Source organism: Adiantum capillus-veneris, chromosome 19 (genome assembly GCF_014529385.1).
Source record: "Adiantum capillus-veneris isolate H3 chromosome 19, ASM1452938v2, whole genome shotgun sequence".
Classification (NCBI taxonomy): domain Eukaryota; kingdom Viridiplantae; phylum Streptophyta; class Polypodiopsida; order Polypodiales; family Pteridaceae; genus Adiantum; species Adiantum capillus-veneris.
Window position 1 is genome coordinate 64,318,896 of NC_140949.1, and position 23,315 is coordinate 64,342,210.

The window sequence follows — 23,315 nt, forward strand, 5'->3', positions numbered from 1 at the left end:
TACATAATAGCATGTGTAACTAAGATGGAGAAGAAGGAAAGATTCAACATTGAAGCATGGCTCTTGGTTGGATTTGCATTTCATAGCCAAGAGTGTTGGCGTAGACTCTCAACTTCTCTACTAGCTTGGGGAAGGAGATGGAGCTCTTGCACTTTGCACTTCATACAATGAGAGTGTGTGTGGGGAGGAGCCCCAAACTCCGAGCGAACTTTTTCAAGCAATGATAAAATCAAGCGAGTTAATGAGAGGCATGTAAGCAAAACACACATAGCCAAGAGTTGATGTAAGTCACTCATTTCTTTACTTAAGAGACTAAATAAATTGGCCCTATACCTCCTAAAGATACGGGTTAAATTTAAGAATGGATATGCTAAGCAAGAGGTCCGTGCTAGCAAGATTAACATTGGATAAGCTTGAGATTTTTCTTTGTTGCAATTTTTGCTAGCAAGTAAACAAAACCTAGTAGCTTTTCCATTGAGTGGCCAAAGGAATTTTGTAAGTTTTGTGAAGACCATTTTTCCCAAAGAGTAGTCTAGCATTGCTAACATGATGTCTCTAGGCCTCCCTATGCATTAGCACTTCACCTTGCAGGCAAACCCCCCCCCCCCCCCCCCGCCCCTCCCCAAACCAAATTTGTACTATATTTGAGTATTTTTCAACTATTTGCTTCATTTTAGCATACCTTAGTATTTTTTAATATTGATCATGGGGCACCCTTGGTAGTTGACTATCCTAAATATTTTTAGGTTGTTGAAAATTTAGAGTGTCACCTATTTGTTGCTATTTGTTGACTAGTATCACTATCCTTGTTGAGTTTTATTTAGCTTTTATGAGGAATCTACCAAGATCCCAAAAGAAAAATTGATGGTCAATTGTAGGCAAGGTGTTTGTGTTGCATCCACTATTGCATGCTTGTCTTCTCTCTCTCTCTCTCTCTCTCTCTCTCTCTCTCTCTCTCTCTCTCTCTCTCTCTCTCTCTCGCTCTCTCTCGCACGCGTGGTGTTATCTTTAAGGCTTGTCCCAACATTGAGAAATTGAGATGCGTAGAAGCTTTAGGCTCTTTCTGGTAGATGCAATGTTGATGAGTAAGAGGAAAGATATCTTTGAGCAGACATGCCACATGCTCTCTGTCTCTCCTCTTGTGTGTCCTCTCTCTTTCTATCCTACTGCAAATGCACTCTCTTTCTCTCTCTAGCTGTAGTGCACAAGACTGTCTCCTCTCACATGCTCTCTCTCTCTCTCTCTCTCTCTCTCTCTCTCTCTCTCTCTCTCTCTCACACACACACACACACACACACACACACACACACACATTGCACATGTGCTTGTGAATGTAGGCTAAAGTGGAAGCTACCAGGGGAGTAGGGCAAGGCTCAAGGTGCAATTTCACACAGGCTAGGCAAAATTCACGTGTGGGTGAGGGTTTTTTGTTAAGCAAAAAATGAGGGGATAAGAATATTTATAATATGTATAGTATCTCTTTTATAATTGAGAGAGACAAGTAATAAGGGTGCTGAGAAGAGGGAGAATCGGGGCTTGAGAAGTGCCATGTGTCAGAAGCCTAATTGTTGTGAAATATTGAATTATAAAAGTCACCAAAGGGTAACGTTCCTAGGGATGGTATCTATTCATCTCTTAAACTCTTAAAATTGTCAAAAGCCTAATTGCTGCGCAATATTGACTTTTAAAATTCACAAAAGGGTTACTTTCCGTGCGATGGCACCTATTCACAAAAGGGTAATGTTCCTTGATGGCAATCAAAGCACATCTTTGAGACTCTCCTCTCTCTCTCTCTCTCTCTCACACACACACACACACACACACACCATATTTACAAAGAAAGCACAATAAATAACCATAACTCCAAAAGAAATTAATCAATTAAAATTTTTCCTAAGCTCGATGGAAAACGCCGCGAAGTGTTTCCATGATATGTATGTCAAAGCCACCTTCTGCTTGAAGACCATTGTTAAACAGGGCCATAATTATGGCGGCTTATCTTTTCGGGTGTTCGGTTTGCGGCCGTGCCGCCTTCTCAATGGAAGCACTATTCACATCGACATGGAATTTTCTCAGCAAATGAAGGGGCGTTATGTGAACCTTCTTGGTCGTCGACATTGAGGCCCGGCCATGGGTGTTGGTGGAATGATCGGCCAGGGGCTGTCAGAGGAGATTGGGTCGTGGGAGTGACCACCAAGTCGCAACTTAACTTGTGTTTTTAAAAGAATTGCCATGCTCACAAAAAAGAAAAAGGTTGGCGGGTTGCAGTGGCTGCAGTTGTAAGGAGAAAGTTGCGCTACCTGGTAGGCAGAAGGTGATCATGCAGAAAGAGGAAGAGAGTCGCCCCTTGCATGGGAAGGGGACACGATAGGTAAAGGGCCTCCAGTGCATGAAGATGGGGAGGAGACTCGCCAGGGAGTGGGTTGCAGGGAAGAGGCTTGCAGGAAGGCCACAAAGTAGGACGAGGAGTAAGACGAGGAGGGTTGGACTATGGGGCTGCCAAGTTGAAGCCAAGAGCCGGCCCTTGCGCCACACGGCCCTCTTACATGCCACACGCGCCAGGGGTATCAGATTGGACATGAGCTATGCCAAGGAGCCCATAGTGCACACGAGGAGGAAGAGGGATGCCAGCTAATAGCTGCCTTTGAAGGAGAAGAAAACCAAAGATCGCACCAGAGCGGTTGATGCCATCATTGTATCTAGATGTTTTTTTTGTGATGCATAGAATTTTCTCGAGTGGTTTGAATTCTATCATCCTTTCCATCTAGTCTTGTGCAGTGAGTCCGTGGTAGCGTTGGCTCCGGACAAGTTGTGTGTGAGTGTACAGAGAGATGAAAAGCGGTTATGTTTTCAGATCAGGGTTGTGTAAGGTCGAGGCGTGTGTCGCCTCCCTATACGCGTGCATTTACATGTTGGGGGAGTTGCATGCATCCATTGGTGTCGGGTTATGATGATTGGTTGAAGGGTTTCTTGTACTGAAGTGTTCATGTGTGAGTGTGTGTAGCGGTGATTGCTCGAAGGCGGTCTATGTTGTGAAGGTTGTGTGTGTGTTTCTATGTGGCTTGGGGTGATGGATACCTGCTGGGCTATAGAGAGGTAGCTAGATTGGGTGTATGGTGTTGTTCCATTTCCCCCATCCCATTAGTGGTGCCCCCACTGAGGAGCTACTGATTGCTCCTTGGTGAAGTCGAAGACGGTGTTGCGGTGTTTCCAGGTTCAAAGAACAAGTGGTGCTAAGAAATATGTGGTCGGGTTTTCCTACTTTTACAGGTGCTGAAGATGCTGAAGTGTGGCTACAAGACTACGGCCTTTTTCTGCTCGAGAGTGGATTGTCACGAGAAGAGGGAGTGGTTCAAGCTTTCCCGCTCCTGGTTCGTGACAAAGCAAAGGTATGGTATGAGAGCTTGCAGGCTGAAGAAAAGCTAGATTGGGATACATTGGAAGTGGCATTCCGAAGCCAATATGTGGTCAACCCGCAGTGGAGTGAAGTGAAGCAGATGATGGACGACCTAAATCAAAGCCTTGACGGTGATTTTCGAGCATTCGTGTGGGAGTTCGAGGCCAGATGGAGCAAGTTGGTCAAGGTAACTGTTGTAGAGAATGACGATTTTTTGAAGTTAACCAAGTTTATGGACTGCTTGCATGTCAAAGTGTGGGATAAAGTCGAGTTGGATGGGCCGTGCACATACGAGGAGGCAGTAGCCTACGCATAGAGCAGGACAAAGAAGATTTTAAAGAAGCAACAGGCAAAGCAGGTGCTAGCGAGTCCATTGGTGCCAAGGCCAATTGCTAGGGAAGAGCTTCAGGTAAACCACCCCTTGGTTGATGCACATGTGGTAGCAGCGGATAGGCGTGATGACAGAATAGAGACGATACCATTAGGAGAAATATGAACCTTGCATGGGCCTTGTAAGGAATCCTAATTTTTAGGGATTAAGGCTAATGGTGTGTAGGGTTAAGGGGACAAGGACATTCAAGAAGCTAATTCAGAGTAGGCTTTTCTAGCCTTTTTTTTAGACACATGTAGGATGTGGACCTAGGAGGTCACCTTGTCTCTCTAGCTTTTTGAAAGTGAAGGGAGTAAAGAGGTGTGGCCACATCATCAAAAACGTGGATCACTAAGAGCCAAAATTTGACTTTTAAAAAAAAACGTTATTTTTACTTATTTTTGACTTAAAACTCCCCCCCAACATATATCCATATCAAAAAAGTATTTTTTGACCTTTTTTTAAACTTATAAGCACTAAAAGTCCAATTTTTCAAAAAAAAAACTTTCTTCTCTCTTCCTCCTCCCTCCTTTCTCTCTCTCCTCTCCCTCCCTGCCCCCTTCTCTCCTCCTCCTCCCCTCTCTCTCCCTCTCCCCCACTGTCCCCTTCTCTCCTCCCACGTTCCTCCCTCTCCCTCCCTGCCCCCTTCTCTCCTCCTTCTCCACTCTCTCTCTCTCTCTCTCTCTCTCTCTCTCTCTCTCTCCCCCACTACCCCCTTGTCTCCTCCCATGTTACTCTCTCTCCCTCCCCCCTTTCTCTTTTCATCCTTTGCTTCCTCATGCAACAGCTATCGTGGTGCTCAAGGACATCACAAATCGTATGCATATATATTTGCTTGTTCGCAACGTTTGCACTGAAGGCCGCACGTGAGGGTGAGTAGAGGTCATCCCAGGAATGTTGTACCATCCATGAGATGAATGTTGATGGTTCTTCAATATCTTGCCAATACCATCACATATTTGAATAAAACACCCCTTTATGCAAGGTAACAATATACTTCTTACTTTTGATTGTGTTCTTCTTATCATAAACTTTGAAGTCTAAGGTGTTGCCTTTACTTGTTTTGTAGTACTTGACACAAAGGTTGCTTTTATGCATAAATAGTGAAATGTTGCAAGCTAGAGAGGCCAAGTGTCACCACTTTTCCTCTAATTAAACAGTCTTCTTTGTTACATCTTGCAGGCAGGTGCTTCAAATCCATGCTTATTAAGGGTGGTAATCTCATCCTAATGTATATTTTAGGATTGTTTATTCCCAGTTAGATAGAAATACTTGCAAGTTTGTAAAACATATACTTAACAAGTGTCTTCATTATATAGCGTGCAAATGTTGAATTCATACATGTTTTTGTTACAAGGTGACCTCTTGCTCTGCTAGTTGAGTGGCGTTGTTTGCAAGAATGGCTCAAGGAACTGGCATAACATGAAGCTTTTACGGTGGCACAAAGCTCTCCTCAGCGGCAATGTGGCCACCACTACACCAAAAATCATTATGCTAACATGGAGAGATCCCTAGTAGGACAATGCAAAAACTTTTCATCAGCAACAACACACCCTTTCCTAACATGAGGGCACTCCTATCAAAGATATTTTTATGTGATAGGTCACCCCAGGAGCATACCATGTCACAGAATGGATGTAAGAACTATGACCGCACTAGTCCTTGGAAGTTGTTCACAGATGTATGTTCATCAAAAGAAATTTGGACTTTTTTGTTTGTTGATGTGTAAGAGCACTCTACGTGTACCATATTTTAGATTCTTTGATAACTTAAATAAAATTTGTAGTCATTTAAAGTGTAAGTTTGTTTTTGTTTGGTAAGATTGTACATGAGAAGACATAATAAAGTATAAGAGACCTTGACGGAATAAAGTATAAGAGACCTCGATTAGATTCCTACCATGCACTTGTGACACCAGACCTCTCCTTGAACCCTTTGATTTCTATCATTGTGGGAAGTCCAAGGGTGGTCTATTTTCAAATTTTTAGCAATAACTTTTTTTAAAAGGAAATTTTGGTTATTTTAAAGTTTGTACACAGTGTAGGAGTTCATTCTGATTGTTTTTCTTCAGTTTCAATTTTTGATCGAGGGCACTCCTTGGAAGCCACTTTTGAAGGTGTTAGGGTGAGATTTTGAAAAAGTTTTGTATGTAGGAAATGTAGTCCTTAACACAATAAAAGACATTGGTTCTCTGAGTATTTTCAAATTCCATGGTTTTAATGCTTGTTCGAGCCCATAGATTAAGGAAAAAGTAAGAAATATCTGTTTTACATCATTTTTTAAGAAATTGCCAACTTGCACGTTGATTTTTGGAGAATCCGAGTAGGATATGATTTTTTTGCATCACACGATGGTCAAAGAGCGCGACGAGATGAACAAATTTATGTGAGACAAGCCCATACAGATTCGGAGCCAATTGAACACTAGAAGCTCTTGAAAACAGCCTAAAAGTTCAACACTTACAGCTGAACAACTTTTTTGCCATGCATTAATAAAAAGCTTGTACTTGTCATTTTAGGGCCCCAGGGACCCTCAACAAGAGGGGCCACAAGGGCGCACAAACTGGCCATCCAAATTTTTTTGGATGGCCAGTTTGTGCGCCCTTGTGGCCCCTCTTGTTGAGGGTCCCTGGGGCCCTAAAATGACAAGTACAAGATTTTTTTAATGCATGGCCATGAGATAGAACTGGGCAGTTTAATGTGTTCATAGCAACCCCTCCCCCCCCCCCCCAAATGGCAAATACCTAAACCTTGTATCATGCTTATCAACCATTTTTTACTTCCTTGTGTTCATCCCCTGTTCTTGGAAATATCTTGGTCCCTGTTTGTGCCTGGATGGCCATTGTACGCGCCGTTGTGGTCCCTCTTGTTGAGGGTCCCTAGGGCTTCAAAATGACAAATAGGGGCTTTGTTTTTATGTATGGCCATGAGATAGAGTTGTAGTGTTTGATGTCCGGAGTATTCACTATGTAAAATTTTCCTATATCATGTGCGTTCACCACAATGGATTGAAAGTAACCCTTATAGGCCTTACCTACACATGTTTCTGTAACTTTACAAGAATATAAATTCCCTTTTGTTGAACACATGTGCTATGTTACATATACTTTAGTGAACTCCCAAGGTCAAAGGCCTCACAAATTTTGTGCACTCAGAACATTTAGCACTAGAAATCAACCAAACAAGGAGCCAATTTTTACTTCCTTGTGTTCACCTCGTGTTCTTGGGAATGTTTTAGTTAAGCCATTTCTTTGGTATTTGAAACCACATGTGACCCCTATTGTTATAGTATCCAACCAAAGGTTTCTTGATTAGCAGTTATATAGGTTCGAGTGATACATATCTTTTATGTTAACAATGCATGTATCTATAATTTATGTTTACAGTTTCTCTATTCAAATGAGCTACATAGTAAAAATCAAATCTGCAATTCAACAATTAAGTTCACAAGGTGATAGCTATTGGTATGATCTTTAGCAATACCAAATAAATAGCTACCAATAGCGAATGAATAGGGATATTTAAGAAGGTTTGATACCAAAAACTTGTCAACACTACTCAAAAAGGTGGAAACTCAAAGGCTTTATAATATATATGATGAAACAAGAATCAATAATAAGTCACCCCTATATATCTACACCTCCATCTCAAGTTGTCATTTCTCTAAGTCAAAGCTTGGCATAGACATAGTATGGAAACAATAACATTTTGGAAAGCAAGAATTTAGCTTTCTCAACTTTTGAAATGTTGCTATTGATATATATTCAACATCCCCAAATGAGGACATCTTGACAAAGGTTATGATCCACTTAATAAGAATAACCATTAGTGATTAAACTGAAATCAAAATATTGCATGAATTCCTTTATGGTGGAATGATTAATACTTGAAACTTCAAACATCTTACAAACATCTTACAGGCAAATCAAAATATCCATAAAAATCAACAATATTTCTCAAATCTGTATGAAACTCCAGTAATCTTAATTAAATACTCTCACTCAGTGCGACACCATTTAACAAAAAGAAATATTTATATTGCATTTATAGAGGAATCCAGCCTCATAAAAATAATTACAAATGGAGACAAGGTTGTTGCTGTTAGGCTTCTCTTACAAGTATATGTCTTTCTTATCTAGAGATTCATATCCACGAGTATTTGTGTGTCTATGACACTAGGGAAGATAGTAGTACTATGGGGATGGCTTTTCTAAGAGCTCTTAGAGAGTACCTATTGGTTCAAGATTCTACAAAAATTCTACTATTCTTATCAAAATCTTTTAACACGGTAGTGAAAGGTTCCTCACGGGAAAAAAATAGGGTGATTTCCATCTCTGCACATGGTTTCTTGCTCATGTCCTCTCAAAACAAGTTGACTCTGTAAGTAAACAACAAATTATGTGAGCACAAAGTTATAAAGTACAAAATGATATCATTCTAATAATCTAATGACAACTATAAAAAGAATAAATTATACGAAAAATCTTTGATGACTCTCTATAGATAACACAACTTACTTACATTGTGAGACTCAATCACATGCTACAAAACTATAGATGGCACACCAAAGCCATCAACAAAATAGCACCACCCAATGTTATGAGGTGTGAAGCCTAAACATTGAAAGCCATAAAGAGGTTAATTCCCTCCAGCATGATAAACTTAAAGATGGAGATGATCTTAAGCTCTGAATGTAAGCTACAAGGGTAGTTTTCTCACCATTCTATCTTTATGTTGGAGATGAATCGATCCTTGCAATGCCCATGCACTATTCACACCTCCTGTTCTTGTGGTATGCAACTCATGTGAGTTGATGCTTTTTCCACCTTTGGGAGTAGAGGTTTCCATGTAGTGCGAGTGAATGAAAGTAGAAGGAGGAGGAGAATCTTGTTTCATGCTGTAATGGAGGTGAGAGAAGGGAGAGGAGCTAGCTTGGTGTGGAACTATGTGGTGGACAAGGGGAAGAGATGGGGGAGAAGCTTGCTTGGTGCTACAATGGAGATGGGAGAAAGCTAGTAGAGAGATAATGATGGACTATAGGGGGTGCATGTGGTTGTTGCAGCCATGGAGAGCTTGGAAAAGGGTTTGTAGAGAGAGAAAATCACTTTTTAGCTATAGAATAGGTTTTGAAAGACTTTGGAGGGTGAAAATTGATGTTTTGATTTTTTTTGAAAAAAATATTTTTTTGGAATTTTTTAGTGCACGTTCTTTACTTTTGGAGATCAAAAATACTTTTTTGACTATGAAATAGGTTAGGGGACCTTTTAAGGAGGGAAAACTTGAAATTTGAAATTTTTAGTGTATTTTTTAATCCGGACCAAAAAGTGGGGGAAAAAAGGTCAAAGTCCCCCCCCCCCCGCCCTCCCCCTCCCTTTCCCCTAGCCACCTCCCTTCCCTTCTCACTAGGTAAGAGGCCATTAAGAGGTGTAAGGCTACCTTGTCCCCCTACTTTTTTGAGGGTATAGAGTGTGTCCACCACCCTCTTCCTATTGGCTGGCCACTAATTAACCTTAATCCCAAAGGGCCCCTAGAGGGTTCATATTTTTCCTAATGTCGTGTGGGCCTACGAGGCTTCAGCAGGCTGCAGAGAGGGGTCTACCAAGTACTGCCTGATGTGCTTGACCAGGTGACTTTCGAAAAGCAAGCGGTGGAGAAGATAGCTGAAGTACCAAAGTCGGTGAGTTTTGTGGAGAAAGCCGAGCTATGTTCGAGCTATAGCAGTGCCTTGGATACGGAAAACACATGGGAAACGGAGTCGGCTTTCTCAGGGTATGAGACGTATGATGTTATGTATGTTGATAATTTGGTCAAAGAACAGCAGGTTGCAAGTGAAGGGCCAATTTGCGAAGACCAGGGGGTTAGGCAACCCTCTCTCTTGCCTTGTGATGGTCAGACCATGCTGACTTAAGAGGAATGTCTTGATGAAGATGATTGGGGGTTCGATGAGCCGGTGGTCGATGTTGATGAAGAAGCTAAGGTTTTGGTTGCTAAAGCTATGACAAGGATACAAGATATGCGACGTTGTGTGCCTGCTCCAGTACCGCTTGAAGGGTCCACATGTGAAGATATGCCAGTGTTTGCTTTGGATGATCGGATGCCGCAGGTTGTGTTTTTCAAAGACAACGATGTGGAGAGCTCTCTAGCCATTGGCGGGGAGACATGTGATGCAAAGTCTTTCCAAGATGTGCATGTTTGTTTTGGGTGTGGAAATAATCCATGTCTACAATTTTTTGAAGGGTGCTGCTATGAAGGTCTACATGACGGGTATGTTGACAAAGTTACAGTTGCAAAGCAAGGAATACTTGCCTATGTTTTACAGACATATGACGATGATCAAAGCCATATTTTTGATCCAGGTGGAGTTTACACTATGCTTGGGAGAGCCTATGGATTTCCATTTGACCCAGGCAGGTACTATATCCAGTGAATCTCTCTCTATTTATCTACTGCTATCTATTTCATGCTTCTGGTACATAGTATCTATTAGTTTCTTCTTATGCAATGCTACTTTACCTAAATAATACTATGGTTGAGCATAAATGCTCAACGAGGGGTTGCGCAATGATGGTACAACTGAATTATGTCGGTCCAAGATAAAGGCTATAGCCTCGCTATGGAATCATGCAGGTACAAGTCAAAGCGGTGGAGTCGGTGCCAGATGCCGATAGCGGCAAACTCGATCATGATGTGTATGCTAAAGGTGGCTCGAAGTTGGTCGAAGGCCATTCCGAAGCTATGCCATGATATGTACGTCAAAGCCACCTTGTGCTTGAAGACCATTGTTAAACAGGGCCATAATTATGGCGGCTTATCTTTTTGGGTGTTCGGTTTGCGGCCATGCCGCCTTCTCAATGGAAGCACTATTCACATCGACATGGCATTTTCTCAGCAAATGAAGGGGTGTTATGTGAACCTTCTTGGTCGTCGACATTGAGGCCCCGCCATGGGTGTCGGTGGAATGATCGGCCAGGGGCTGTCAAAGGAGATTGGATCGTGGGAGTGACCGCCAAGTCGCAAGTTAACTTGTGTTTTTAAAAGAATTGCCATGCTCACAAAAAAGAAAAAGATTGGCGGGCTGCAGTGGCTGCACTTGCAAGGAGAAAGTTGCGCCACCTGGTAAGCAGGAGGTGATCACGCAGAAAGAGGAAGAGAGTCGCCCTTGCATGGGAAGGGGACACGGCAGGTAAAGAGCCGCCAGGGCATGAAGATGGGGAGGAGACTAACCAGGGAGTGGGTTGCAGGGAAGAGGCTTGCAGGAAGGCCACGGGGTGGCAGGACAGAGTAAGACGAGGAGGGCTGGACTGTGGGGCCGCCACGTTGAAGCCAAGAGCCGGCGCCAGCTACAGGTCTGCAGCAGGGGGCGCCTGTGGCATGGAAGAGGGCCGTGTGGCGCTGTTGCAGGAGAGACACCATGGGTTGCATGGTAAGGTAAAGAGGCCTTGTGAGTAAGCCAAGGGAAGGGCCAGGTTGCAGAGAAAAGAGGCCGCCAAGGACCTTGGTTAATGGAGGGGAAGCCTCGACAAGAGGAGGAACAAAAGGAAGGAAAGGCCGTATGGGCTGCAGTTTGGGAAGAGGGGGGCAGTGTTGCAGGTGGGCGCCATCCGAGGTGATGGGGCTGAGAACAAGGGGTGCCGCCCGCGGTGTCAGTGATTGGAGTCAACGAGGGGCTGCGTAAGGCAGAAGACAGGTCAGAAGCGGCATGTGCTTAGAGGAAAGCCAAGGGAGGGCTGAGCTCAGAGGAGGCGAACAGGGTCGCCATCTGTGAAGGGGAAAGCAAGAGAAGCCAGGGGTATCAGATTGGACATGAGCTATGCCAGGGAGCCCATAGTGCACACGAGGAGGAGGAGGTCTGCCAGCTAAGAGCTGCCTTTGACGGAGAAGAAAACCTAGGATCGCACCAAAGCGGTGATGCCATCATTGTATCTAGATGTTTTTTTTGTGATGCATAGAGTTTTCTGGAGTGGTTTGAATTCTATCGTCCTTTCCATCTAGTCTTGTGCAGTGAGTCCGGGGTAGCGTTATGTTTTCAGATCAGGGTTGTGTAAGGTCGAGGCGTGTGTCGCCTCCCTGTACACGTGCATTTACATGTTGGGGGAGTTGCATGCATCCATTGTTGTCGGGTTATGATGATTGGTTGAAGGGTTTCTTGTACTGAAGTGTTCATGTGTGAGTGTGTGTAGCGGTGATTGCTCGAGGGTGGTCTATGTTGTGAAGGTCGACAAAAAAGTATGCATGTGTGTGTGTTTCTGTGTGGCTTGGGGTGATGGATACCTGCTGGGCTATAGAGAGGCAGCTAGATTGGGTGTCTGGTGTTGTTCCATTTCCCCCATCCCAACGTGCAAGTGTGAGAGACAAAGCGATCATCGTTGTTTGAAAGATAGACCTCGCAATGGCCTGCTCCAATGCTGTTAGGGGGAAAAGCTCGCCCCAGCCCGGGTCGGGTTGGTTCAAAGAGGTGGTGATTGTGCGGGGGTTTGAATCTCTCTGTGAATCTGATCCATGTCTATTGAGGTTGCCAAATTTGGTCAGGTTTGGCAATTCTCATGGGCAATTTTGCTTGATGTGTGTGTTGCTTGGTTGGTAGCTCTAGAGGGGTTGTGGATCACCTAGTGTGTTGTTGATGGTCAAGAGGAATGGTCCTCGTGTGGCCTTTCTTGTGATCCATGATAGGGATTTGCTTTCTCTTTGTGGTGGCCCCTTTGTGGTTGGTGATGGAGCTTTGGACTCCCCCCTTTGTGCAGCTTGCAATAGTCTTGTAGTCATCATGTCTAGGTGGGTCCTATTCGGTGGCAGAGGGTAGTTCTTTGTTGATGGTAGGCATGCAAGATTATATACGTCTTATGTTCCTTCAAGGGTGGCTACCTATTCAGCCACTATCTAGTGTTATTTGGGTGTATGGTTCTTTTGATTTTCGTTGTGTGGCTCCCCTATTAGCCGACACATATGATGGTTAGGGTCTATCAGTTGCTCTATAATGGATCTTTTGTTTGGTCTATGGATTTTGATGGTATTTGTGGCTCGTGTTGAGCATGGATGTTGATGTAAATTTTTTGGATTTTATTATACCATCACCCATGTATTATGGGTTTTGTAAAAAAGAAAACTCTTTGTGTGTTCTTCAATGTGTTTGTAAAAAAATGTCCGTGCCAGTTTTTTTGTTTTTAATATATGATCCACTCACAATTTGTGAGTTCTAAATAAAAAATCTATACACATTTTGCACTTTGATTCACATTGCCTGCCCTCACTGCAATTGCCTATGTTATGCAGCTCTCACCACTGTTGTCTATGTCTCTCATCCTCACTGGCTTAGCCGCTTTAGGTTCATATTACAAAAGGCAAGATGCTTTAGGTTAGTCTTAGACCTTACAATAGGAATCTTCGAGGGTGATTTGTTTTTTGAAAGTCTAGCCATAGGTAAATGCTTTTTAAAAAAATTAAAAAAGAACTCCCTCAAAGGGTTTGCAAAGGGTTTGGATCATTGTAGGCCATTTGAGGGAAGTCTCTTTACAACATAAAGAGAGAGAGAGAGGAGGGAGGGAGGGAGAGAGGGGAGGTTTGGCAGCACCCTTGAGTTTGTCACAAAAGTACTTATAGTGTTGGAGGGGTTTCAATGGTATTGGTCGCATGGCAGCAAGCTCATTTTCACGTGGCACATTGAAGAACACTAAAGAGTTTTCTTTTTTGCACGCAAGATGGTTGTCAATAGCTCAACAAAATTCTTAAGATCTTTCTTCAAATGCTTCTGTTTACACAATGGATATTTGGATGTGTTATTCCATGTTTCTGTTCATCGATAGAACACAATCATAAAACAACCAAAAGTACATATATGATGTTGAAAATTCATATGTGTACATAATGGATATTTGAATGTGTTATTCCATATCTCTAAAAATGGAGGAGGCTTGAGAGGGAGGGAGCCGAGAGTAATATCGCACACCATATCCTCCAAACTTGAAGCAAATCCTTGATGCAAGGACGCATGCCACACGTCCATTGCCAACACCCCCGAAGATGAGGTCTGAGGCACCTCCATGCTGCCCTGCAACGATGTCCATCAGGGCCCCCACCCATGAGACCGCACAAAGCTAAGAATGCAGAATCACTGAAGAGTTTTTGTCATACTCGTGCTGAGCCATGACATCACCCAACAACCATAGCTAAATCGGTTGAGAGCAGGGCCAGAAAAGGCACTTGGCTGGAATGAGAGCAAACCTCTCATACATTTAACCATGTGGGTCCAGCATTGCAGCACTCATAGCCGTGTTCCACTCATCAGAGTTCCTCCATTTCTCACTAGCATTGATTAGTTCCTTGCTTTCTTGAACGATCTTCTTGAACCTAGTTGTTTCGTTGGCGTTTTCAAAGAGTCGATAGTTCCAAGCCCTCCACACATGTTTGACCCAAGGATACATTGAAGAGTTTTAAAAAACAAAAAGCCAATACTCTTTTACATTTGGGAAAAAAACAAAAAACCAATACAGTTTTACATTTGGTACAAAAGCAATGTCAAATTGTTTTAAAAAACAAAAGCCATTACACTTTTGCATTTGGTACAAAAGAAGAGAGCGAGAGTCAAAAGTTTTAAAAAAACCAATCTTTGGGGAGGGTTTTTTTATTATTTTTAATTCTCTTTCTCCTTTTTACCAAATGCAAACGTGGAGTGGCTTTTGTCTTTTAAAACTCCTCAATGTACCAAATGGAAAAGTTAGTGGACTTGTTTGTGTTTAAAAAATAAACTCCCACATAGTGTATTTTTTTAAAATCTCTCTCAAAGGCTAACCCTAAGATATTTAAGCTCCATTAGCTAACATTGCTCTTTGACAGACCATCTCTCATTTGGCCCCCATTACCATTGGCCTCGTGTCGAGACCGACCCGAAAGCACATGTCTATATATTCTAACCTTTGTTGTTGTCTACTCTCCCACATTAATAGTCAGTTTAATATGAGAAAATCAATTGGATTGGTTAGATATTAAATTTTATGACATTACCTCTCTCTTGAAATCATAACCGTCCTCAAATATAAGGTAGAAGAGATAAAGCCTTAGTCATTAGTCAATTTCGCTTAGTGGATAGTGGATAGAGAATGTCATAGATGCTAAAAAGTCCTTGACAAAGCTTGATGCAACTATGGGCATAGACAACTATCAAAGTCATTTGCATTCATACAATGCATTGATTCAAAAGAAGAGAAGAAGATGGGAAGTAAAACAATAACTTTTTCAAGTTCAAGAAAAGGCACGTACATGTGGAAGATTTTGGAGAAACTTTGAGAGATACCCCTCCCAAGGGGTCTATGCACAAAATATGCAATTTACACTTTTATGCAATTTTCAATATACATCAGATTTGCGGAAGCGTCTACATAGGGGAGGAGTTCTCAGCGCTCGCCGACCAAGGATGGAGTTCTCAGCATCCAAAGGCACCTAAAGACTAGTTCTACCCTTGAATGGGTGTTATGAATGAAAGTGTACTCAAAGAAAATCTAACATTGTGGAGGGTGAATATATGTGTACACCGCATTGCGAGAAGAGAGAGAGAGAGAGAATATAGTGGAGGGTGAAATAGAGTGCACAAAGACATGAGATAATGACAAAAAAGAATCTTTAAATGCCTCATCTAAATGAAAAAAGCAACCATGTAATAATGCAATGACAAAATTTGAGTTTACCATAACATCAAAAAGAATATGAAAAAATAACTAGCAGAGCATTAGACCCTGTGTAGGGATTGACCGGTGCACCCATCCACTTCCGCTCTACTATGGACAGAGAGAAATTCACTTTGTCGAGAGCGATCCAGAACACCTCCAACCTACCTAAGCATTTCGCCTCCCTCCATGAAGCCGAGCTCTTAAAGGAACCCAAGTACCAGTAGGTGGTAGGGTATCAACACCAGCCATAAAAGTTTAGGTGTCATGCCTCGTCGATGCCCTACATCGGGTGTTTAAGGAAAGCCAAGGCAAAATCCCTGACGCAGTAGTTGTGTAGGTTGTTCAACCCCCAATGCACTAACCGTGTAGATGAGCCTAACAAAATACCTAGGCAACACCCTCGATCTAGCAAAGCCTCAGTTCAACAACTCTTTTATCTAAGGCTAAGCGATGTAGGTGATCCTAGTCTTGTAGCGACGTTACCATGAGAAACATAACACATGAGCCCAATCAATTAAAGTAGCACCTTCCATATGCACAAACAATCTTTTCCAAGACATTAGAATGTACAAGGTCTCTACCCTTACAACTCTACCATAAACCATCCAGATCACTTCATGATCCAATCCGAAAAGCATAAACCATAATCCAATCACATCACATGGGTGAGCACTCCATCCAACTCAGGTGAGGCACAACCAATCCTGCATAACCACTTTAGAGCATAACATGGTTGCAAAAATTTTGGCAACATAACCATATCCAGAAAAAAACCAAGAGCCACACCGGATTCCACTATAAAATTCTCAATCATAATCCATGAGGGATCTCAGCCCTTAACCACAAATCATATCCACACCGAACAAGCTCCCACAAATCATATCCATATCAAACCAACTCCCACACTTGAAGTTTGACATATCCATTGTAGTCAATCGGAGTCCACACACATGACTCTTAAGACATGAGATCCAAATGCATAAAATAATTCCAACCAGCAACTAAACATGATATAAAAATTCAATTTTGACAATATCTAATCATACAAAGTTGATGCATCATATCTGCATTTCACCTCTCTAGCACATAGAGCTAGTTTTGACTTAGAAAGGTGGAAAGCAATCATACACATGCACATGAGGCATCCACATCTATCCGTAAGGTTCCATACATTATATGATATCGTTACATCACCATAAACATGATGCAAAACAACTACGACCCTTCGGTCAACCATAAACCATAACTTCACATATATGCAAAAAACAACTTTTTGCCATTTTTGAGAGCATGAATAACATGAAAATGAAAGTGTTTGACATCAAAACAATGCATCAAGATCAGATCCATAATTTTGAATAACACTCTATCATATCACTTTACCCATATGATACTCATATAGCAAACGATTACACAGAAAGAAAGCCATTTTATTCATATATGCCTATGCGGTTCGGGTTGACTAACCATATACCCTGACATGAGTTTATGGACATATTATACTTGAAACCAAATCACCAAAATAATCCATAAATCATACATAAACGGCGTCATATGGTACTCCCCCTCGATAGCACCCCTACAAGCGTAGGTAAACCCGCTTATGGAAGGATTAATAACATGCATACCCAAGGTGATAACAGAAACCTAAATATATTTATCATCAAGTTTAATCAAGTTTTTAAATTGTCTAAGTGGGTTTGCCCATCCGATGAATCTAGATAGTGGTTTTTCAAGGAGCGTGGGTCCAAAAAATTGACGTGCAGTGGGTAGCAAGCTGTTTTTTGACCATATCTCTTAGCTTGTGCGTGATTTTCAAATGACATCAGAGAGAAGAAATGTTCTAAATGATGTGTTTGATCTATGGTTTAAAGGGTTTGGGCTGATTCATAACGGTTTGTGGGTTATGACCAAAATAGTGTTCCTACCAGTTTTATGACGTGAAACGAAAAGCACTCTTTATGCATGCATGATCATAAACGCATCGTGTGCATCATTGTGTTAAACATGATGAAATAATCATGGAAAAACTTCATACACACTCGGTAAAACCATACATACATGAAAAAAACAATCACCAAGAGGGTGTTTACTCAGGAAAAATAGAGAGAGAGAGAGAGATGATGATGGCTACGAAGTGTAGAGATTCTCAATGTACTTTAGAATAGATTAGGGGCTATCAAAAGGCTTCTTGCATTGCTGCAAGAGAGCGGTGATGAGAGCTACATAGACGTGTTCACCACGAGAGCTTTCGAAGAGTGCGTACACTGTGAAATGAGAGAGGAGATAGTAAGCAAGTAGAGAGAGAGTATCCTTCTTCTTCTTCTTCCCGTAAACAAGAGAGAAAAGCTATGGAGATGGTGATGAAAAGCTTGGGCCACTCCGTATAATAGGTATGTATTGTCTTACGATAGTAGATGCAATAGTCGGCACTGAAAACTGAGCACTCCCTGCCAATTTATAGGCAGCGCAGTAAGCCAGAGTGATGCCCAATCCAAGAACTAGCGCTAGTTTTTTTGCCTAGAATAGCTGCAGGCTTTTGGGCTCTTTGCTAAAAACATGGCTTGTTTGGTGGTCAACTCTCCCACTTACCATTCAATTTTTACAGTAAAACTGACCAATTAAACAGTATCTGGCCAACTAATGAAACCTTGACTAGACTATGCCGCATCGTGATGTCTCGACATAATTACGACTTTCCCGTACTGCCCCGGCGTATTTATGGTACTGCTTTTTATAAAAATAATTCCCGTAAAAATCCCATTTAGTCTCGTTTTTTCTCCGATTGGTCAATTTTAAATCCGACGGAGACTAAAATTAATACTTTTTATGTTTAGGTCATCCTAAAAGCACATTGCTTTTCCAAAACGCCGAAAATCACGAAAATCTAAAAATAACATAAAAAGCAGAAATAAATAAATCTAAAACTGAACCACGGGTTCCCCGTGTCCACTTGAATAAGAAAGCGGACCCGCTCTTTACTATAAAAAGCACTAAAAATCATGAAAAGCTAAAAATAGTGTGAAAAGCACTCAAAAGTAGATTTTTACAAAACGGAACCATAGCTTCCCCAGAACACGTAGGTTAAGGATCTGACTTTGCTTTTTGCAAAAAAGAACCTAAAAGCATAACAAGCATGAAAAAGCTAAAAATAGCGGATTTTCTCAAAACTGAACCAAACATCCGTCTGACCTATTGGAACATGGAAACGACCTTGCTTTTGACTTTAGAATCGTATAATATTGTCAATCAAGCATCTTAAATCAAAATTTGACAAAACGGACATTAGAATTTGTTTTCTTATTTTCAAAAGAGACCCAAATTTTGGGGATTATATGAGCAACCAAATGCTAAAAAATTTTCATTTATGGTTCACTCCCATGTATGCCCTCTTTCTTTATTATTGAGGATGTATGAGGTGGGCTTGAAAAGTTGACCACTTGTAAAGCGAGGGATCTTCAAGATACCAACCCACAGATGATCAAATCATTAGGAAAAGTTTGGACTCAAAAAAGGACTTTTTGGTGTTAGAGGACAATGTTGTTCGACCAATAGAGTTTGAATCACCACAACGGTAGCTCCAATTTATTTGATTTCTATCTCAAATTTTTGCATTTTCAAAAAAGAGTTTTTTCTGTTAAAAAGATCTGAATAAGAAGATACGACGCGATTTGTGCAAATTATTCCCCTACCATGGGCGACGAACGCCGAATGTGCCATAACTCACATTCAATGAGGCACACCTTTTGATGAACACTTTTCAAGCTACTACTTCTTGTGTAAACTAGTGAGCCTCTTTTCTTTTATCGTTTTTGTGTAGTGTCACTCCGCAGCTAATAGAAGCAGAGATGGAAGGAAGACGACCACGACGACCATCCGCCTCTGTTAAATCTGTGGAACTATTCAACAGCTTTGACTTAGACCATGGTCGCTGGATGTCTACCACAGTCACCATTGGTAGTTGGGTTCTGCTTCAAACGAGAAGAAGAAAACGGATGTCAAATGAATTCATCAACAGCTACAAAGGACGTGTGAAAGATTTTCGCTTGTCTCAAACGGGAAATATAGTGAAAGAGGATCTCATTGAGCATGCATATATGCACTCCGAACTACGACTACAATAGTCACCTTTGGGCTTTCCTGCTCATAGACCAAACTGTGTGACTACTATATTGCTAAAAAGTCCTTAAAGATCCTTCAAGTTATTTTGTTGACTATTTCTTGTGACCATTCTCTTATCTTTTGTTTTTGCAGATATTTATCCTTCTAACAAAGAAGACTGGCAACCAGTCGAGTGCATAATTGGTATTTTTGATGCTTTTCATGCTTGGGTAGGAGAACTTATGTACAGAACTAGTGCGAGAAGAGCTCTCGCAGAGAGGGGAGTTTTCTTTTACGATTAATTTTACAACGCCCCTTGCTCTGTCCATGGATTTGGCACTTTGAAACCTTTCCCTCTTCCCCAACAAGATTCCCCAAAGTGGCCAGTTCCAACTTGAGAAACCTCTGAGTGTTTTCAACTCAAGATTCATCAAGAAATTTTGAAGTGTTTGCGACCAAACATTGCAAGCAGGCAAGTACGAGTCAATCTATTTATGCCATTACATGTCTTTATAGATTTCTTCCACGATGAGGATGTTAGAAAAACAGAAACCATGTTCATCTGCAAATCCCAAACTTGCCTTGATTTTTTGGATGATAATTGGGATGTCAGTGATTCTGAAGGCATTTTGTGCAAAGTTGACAAGCGCTCGGTTGTGTGCAAGTGTATGATAGCATCATAGAATTTTATAGTTTCTTTCTACTACATGAGGTGTCATTGAGTGAATGGTCAGTTGGTAGCTATGGATCAAGATTTAAGTGACAATACTTTTAATCCCTTGATGTCCATCGAGATATGGTTTTCAAATTATTTGCTTATAGTTGTTGTGGTCAGATAAAATGTCACTTTAAGACAGGTTCGAGAGGATCTGTTAAAATGAGTCCGATCTCAATTTGCCTTCAAAATGTTTTTTCAAGTGTAACATGCGAAAGGTACTAAGCTACATGTATTACTTTTATACGTTGATGTTTCTATCGTGCTCATGTATCCCAATGTCTTATCGCGTACGTTGAATTGCAGGTACCTCACAGACAAGAAAATACGACTCTTTGTGCACAGATTACCAGCGACAGACTTGAAATAGTGAACTAACTGTACACAATGATTCAAATACTATTCTCAAAGATTACTCGACAAAGGCAGCTCTCTACATTACCAAACACCATTGGATCCTCACTCTCCCATTTTTTTGGAAAGCTATACACAACATTTTGTAAACTTTGAACCATAATCAAAACAAATGTCAAATTTCGATCCACTGCTTGTAATCAATTTGTCAAAATTACATTTCATAATCTCTTTCTAATCTTGTGCGTGCGGTGATGTGGGGGCTGTTGGTTGAGGTTGAGGAGAGGTGGTGGCTTGGGGGTTTGGGGGCTCTGGAGCTGCTTCATGAGTAGGAGAGGTGCTGGGTGGGGGGTTTGGGGGCTCCGGAGCTGCTTCATGAGAAGGAGAGGTGTTGGGTGGGGGGTTTGAGGGTTATGGAGCTGTTTCTTCAGGACGAGATGTGCTTGTGTTGGTGTGACAGACACGGGGTATCTTGTCGGCGGAGGCCTAGGTGTGGGCCTTGGTGCGCTGGCGGGATAAAAGCATCACGTGCTCCGTCCGGACGCATGGTCGCACAATTGATCAAGTTTTCAATCATTCTATTTCTAAACGAAGAAACATCAGCCTTTGAATAATCTGCCAAATTTCTTACTTGCGTTAAGAACATCATGTTTATTAACATAGTTACTAACTTATTAAGATACAAATCTGTAAACGAGTGTCAAATGCTTACACTTCTACAACTTCCATCAAGCATGACCCCTAACAAAATTTATGCATTGATTAAGACCCTCCATCCACAAGAGTAGGCATCGTCCTGCTTAGGGACTTTGCAACTAATAATCGTAAGACTCTCATATAACTGCTCTTGCGTTAAAGCTTCAAGAGCAGACACAAGCTTCCGAACAGATCTGTGCAAAATAGAATTAAATTTCATAAGCGACTTTTAACAAAATTCTATGCGATGTCGAACAAAATACAAAAACTCTGTACTTCACCATGAAATCCATGGGATGAATTAGCAAGGTAGCACCGGTTTCATTCAAGGTGTAAGGGAACAAGACTCCAATGAGATCTGTTACAAAAAACATAAGCAAACATATGTCATCATAACAAATTAGAGTTCAAGATAAAATAATTTCACTATTGAAAACATTGCGTACCCTCCATGATAAGCCATAACAAAAAATTTTGCCGTCTCCATGTTCACTGACTGAAACCAGTCAACTACTTCCACTAAAGATGTATCCTCGGCCGTCAAAACAACCGAGAGGTTCGAGTCAAGGACGGCGACATCATCTTGCATATTCCAAGGCAAATTTGAAACTACAAAACTGTAAAGAAATTCGTGTCATACAAAATTGAATATATTAAAAGAATTTATTGTGAAAAAAAGAATAGCATGCACCAAAGAAAGCAATTGATGATTGAGTCTGTGAGTTCCCTCGTCCGGTTCTGTAAAATTGCAATCTCGTGGGGGTGATAGTAAAAATATAGAATGCGTCCCCACATAGGAAGGCCAACATGGAAATAGGGAAACAGCAATGACAAATCATCAGCGTTGGCGTCGCTGATGGCATCTGCCATTTGTTCCTCCATCATCTCAAGGCGTAACTGCTCCAATCTTTCACTATCGTCTTCTGTTGTGTGCTGCTTGGTGTTGAGACGGGTGCTGTATCAATGCATTTGTGTAGACACTTCATGAACTTTGGCCTTGTCAATAGGTGGTATTCTGAGAATATTGTTCATCTTTTGGTCTGAAATACCGGCAGGCGATATTGTTTTGTCATACCTGAACCTGAGAAGGCAAAGTGTGTTGATGTCTCGCGGCATCAAGGTTGTCCTATGGGCGTGGGCCGAGAGAATGTAGCTGTCCTGGAAAATCTCTACAAAAAAATCCTCGGCGGCCTCATGCAAGCACCCCGTTGCACTTCGAGACCACCGTGAATTCAGGTTGTGTTGCTCGCAAATCTCGCGAACAACTCTCTGGAATGGCAGTTTAGGTATTGCCAATGAAATGTGCTTTTGGAGCTTACGAAGTTCGAGTAGAACGCTCCTATTCTGCTCGTATCTTCTTCTTTGCATTGCTGCGCGTAACTGCGGCATGGTCTTGCTCGGAATCACCTGCAATGTTGACGGTTGCACCGTAGACGAGCTGGCCTGGCCCTGCAGACCAGACTGGCAAGGATAAACCTTCCTTGTTTTTTGCTTTGTGCGGCCCATGACCTGAACGAGGAGAATGCGAGGAAATATGGAAATCTAGATGTGGGTAAGAACGCAGAGTGACTAGAGACACTTCGGAAAAAATGATGAGAAAAAAAGGGGGGGGGGGGGGTGTTTATATTAGCGGAATAAGTATAATGAGAAGAGGCGGCTGTATTAATCATGACATTGCGAGGTATGACGGGAAGCGTGCAAGCATAATTCTTATGCGCCACGTGGCACATCGGGACTCAAGCAATATTGGTGGTGCCGAAATTAGTGGCACTACCTATTCGCGGTGTGGCACGATGAGGAAAGAAGCGCCCCAACGGATTGCCCTAGCAACAACGGTATGTCGCAGCACAACACGAGGAGGCGGACCAGAGTACTCTAGACTGGCCGTTTCGCGTTATGACGCGACAACAAGCTGTCATGCCAAAACGCGATAGCGGTGCCTTTGTGGAGTGGCGGCACTAGTTTCGCATTGTGGCGTGACCGTTCCAAGGCGGCTGACACGTGGCATAATCATCACGGCGAT

General features: G+C 41.9%; 1 protein-coding gene and 1 pseudogene across 1 annotated transcript; both read left to right on the forward strand.

Moving 5' to 3' along the window:
- Positions 1–3,242: 3,242 nt before the first annotated feature.
- Positions 3,243–10,193, forward strand: LOC147434159 (uncharacterized; annotated as a pseudogene).
- A 410-nt stretch (positions 10,194–10,603) lies between these two features.
- LOC147434160 (uncharacterized) lies at positions 10,604–11,407 on the forward strand. The gene is made up of 2 exons (XM_086489582.1): positions 10,604–10,791; positions 10,906–11,407. The coding sequence occupies exons 1-2, from the start codon at positions 10,604–10,606 to the stop codon at positions 11,213–11,215; spliced, it is 498 nt and encodes a 165-aa protein (XP_086345708.1). The 3' UTR covers positions 11,216–11,407.
- Positions 11,408–23,315: the final 11,908 nt, after the last annotated feature.

Bases quoted from the DNA above. Each gene is read 5' to 3' on its own strand.
- LOC147434160 (XM_086489582.1), top strand. From the start codon at position 10,604: ATGCCGCCTTCTCAATGGAAGCACTATTCACATCGACATGGCATTTTC. The intron at 10,792-10,905 runs GTGTTTTTAAAA...GTGATCACGCAG, and splicing joins GCCAAGTCGCAAGTTAACTT to AAAGAGGAAGAGAGTCGCCC.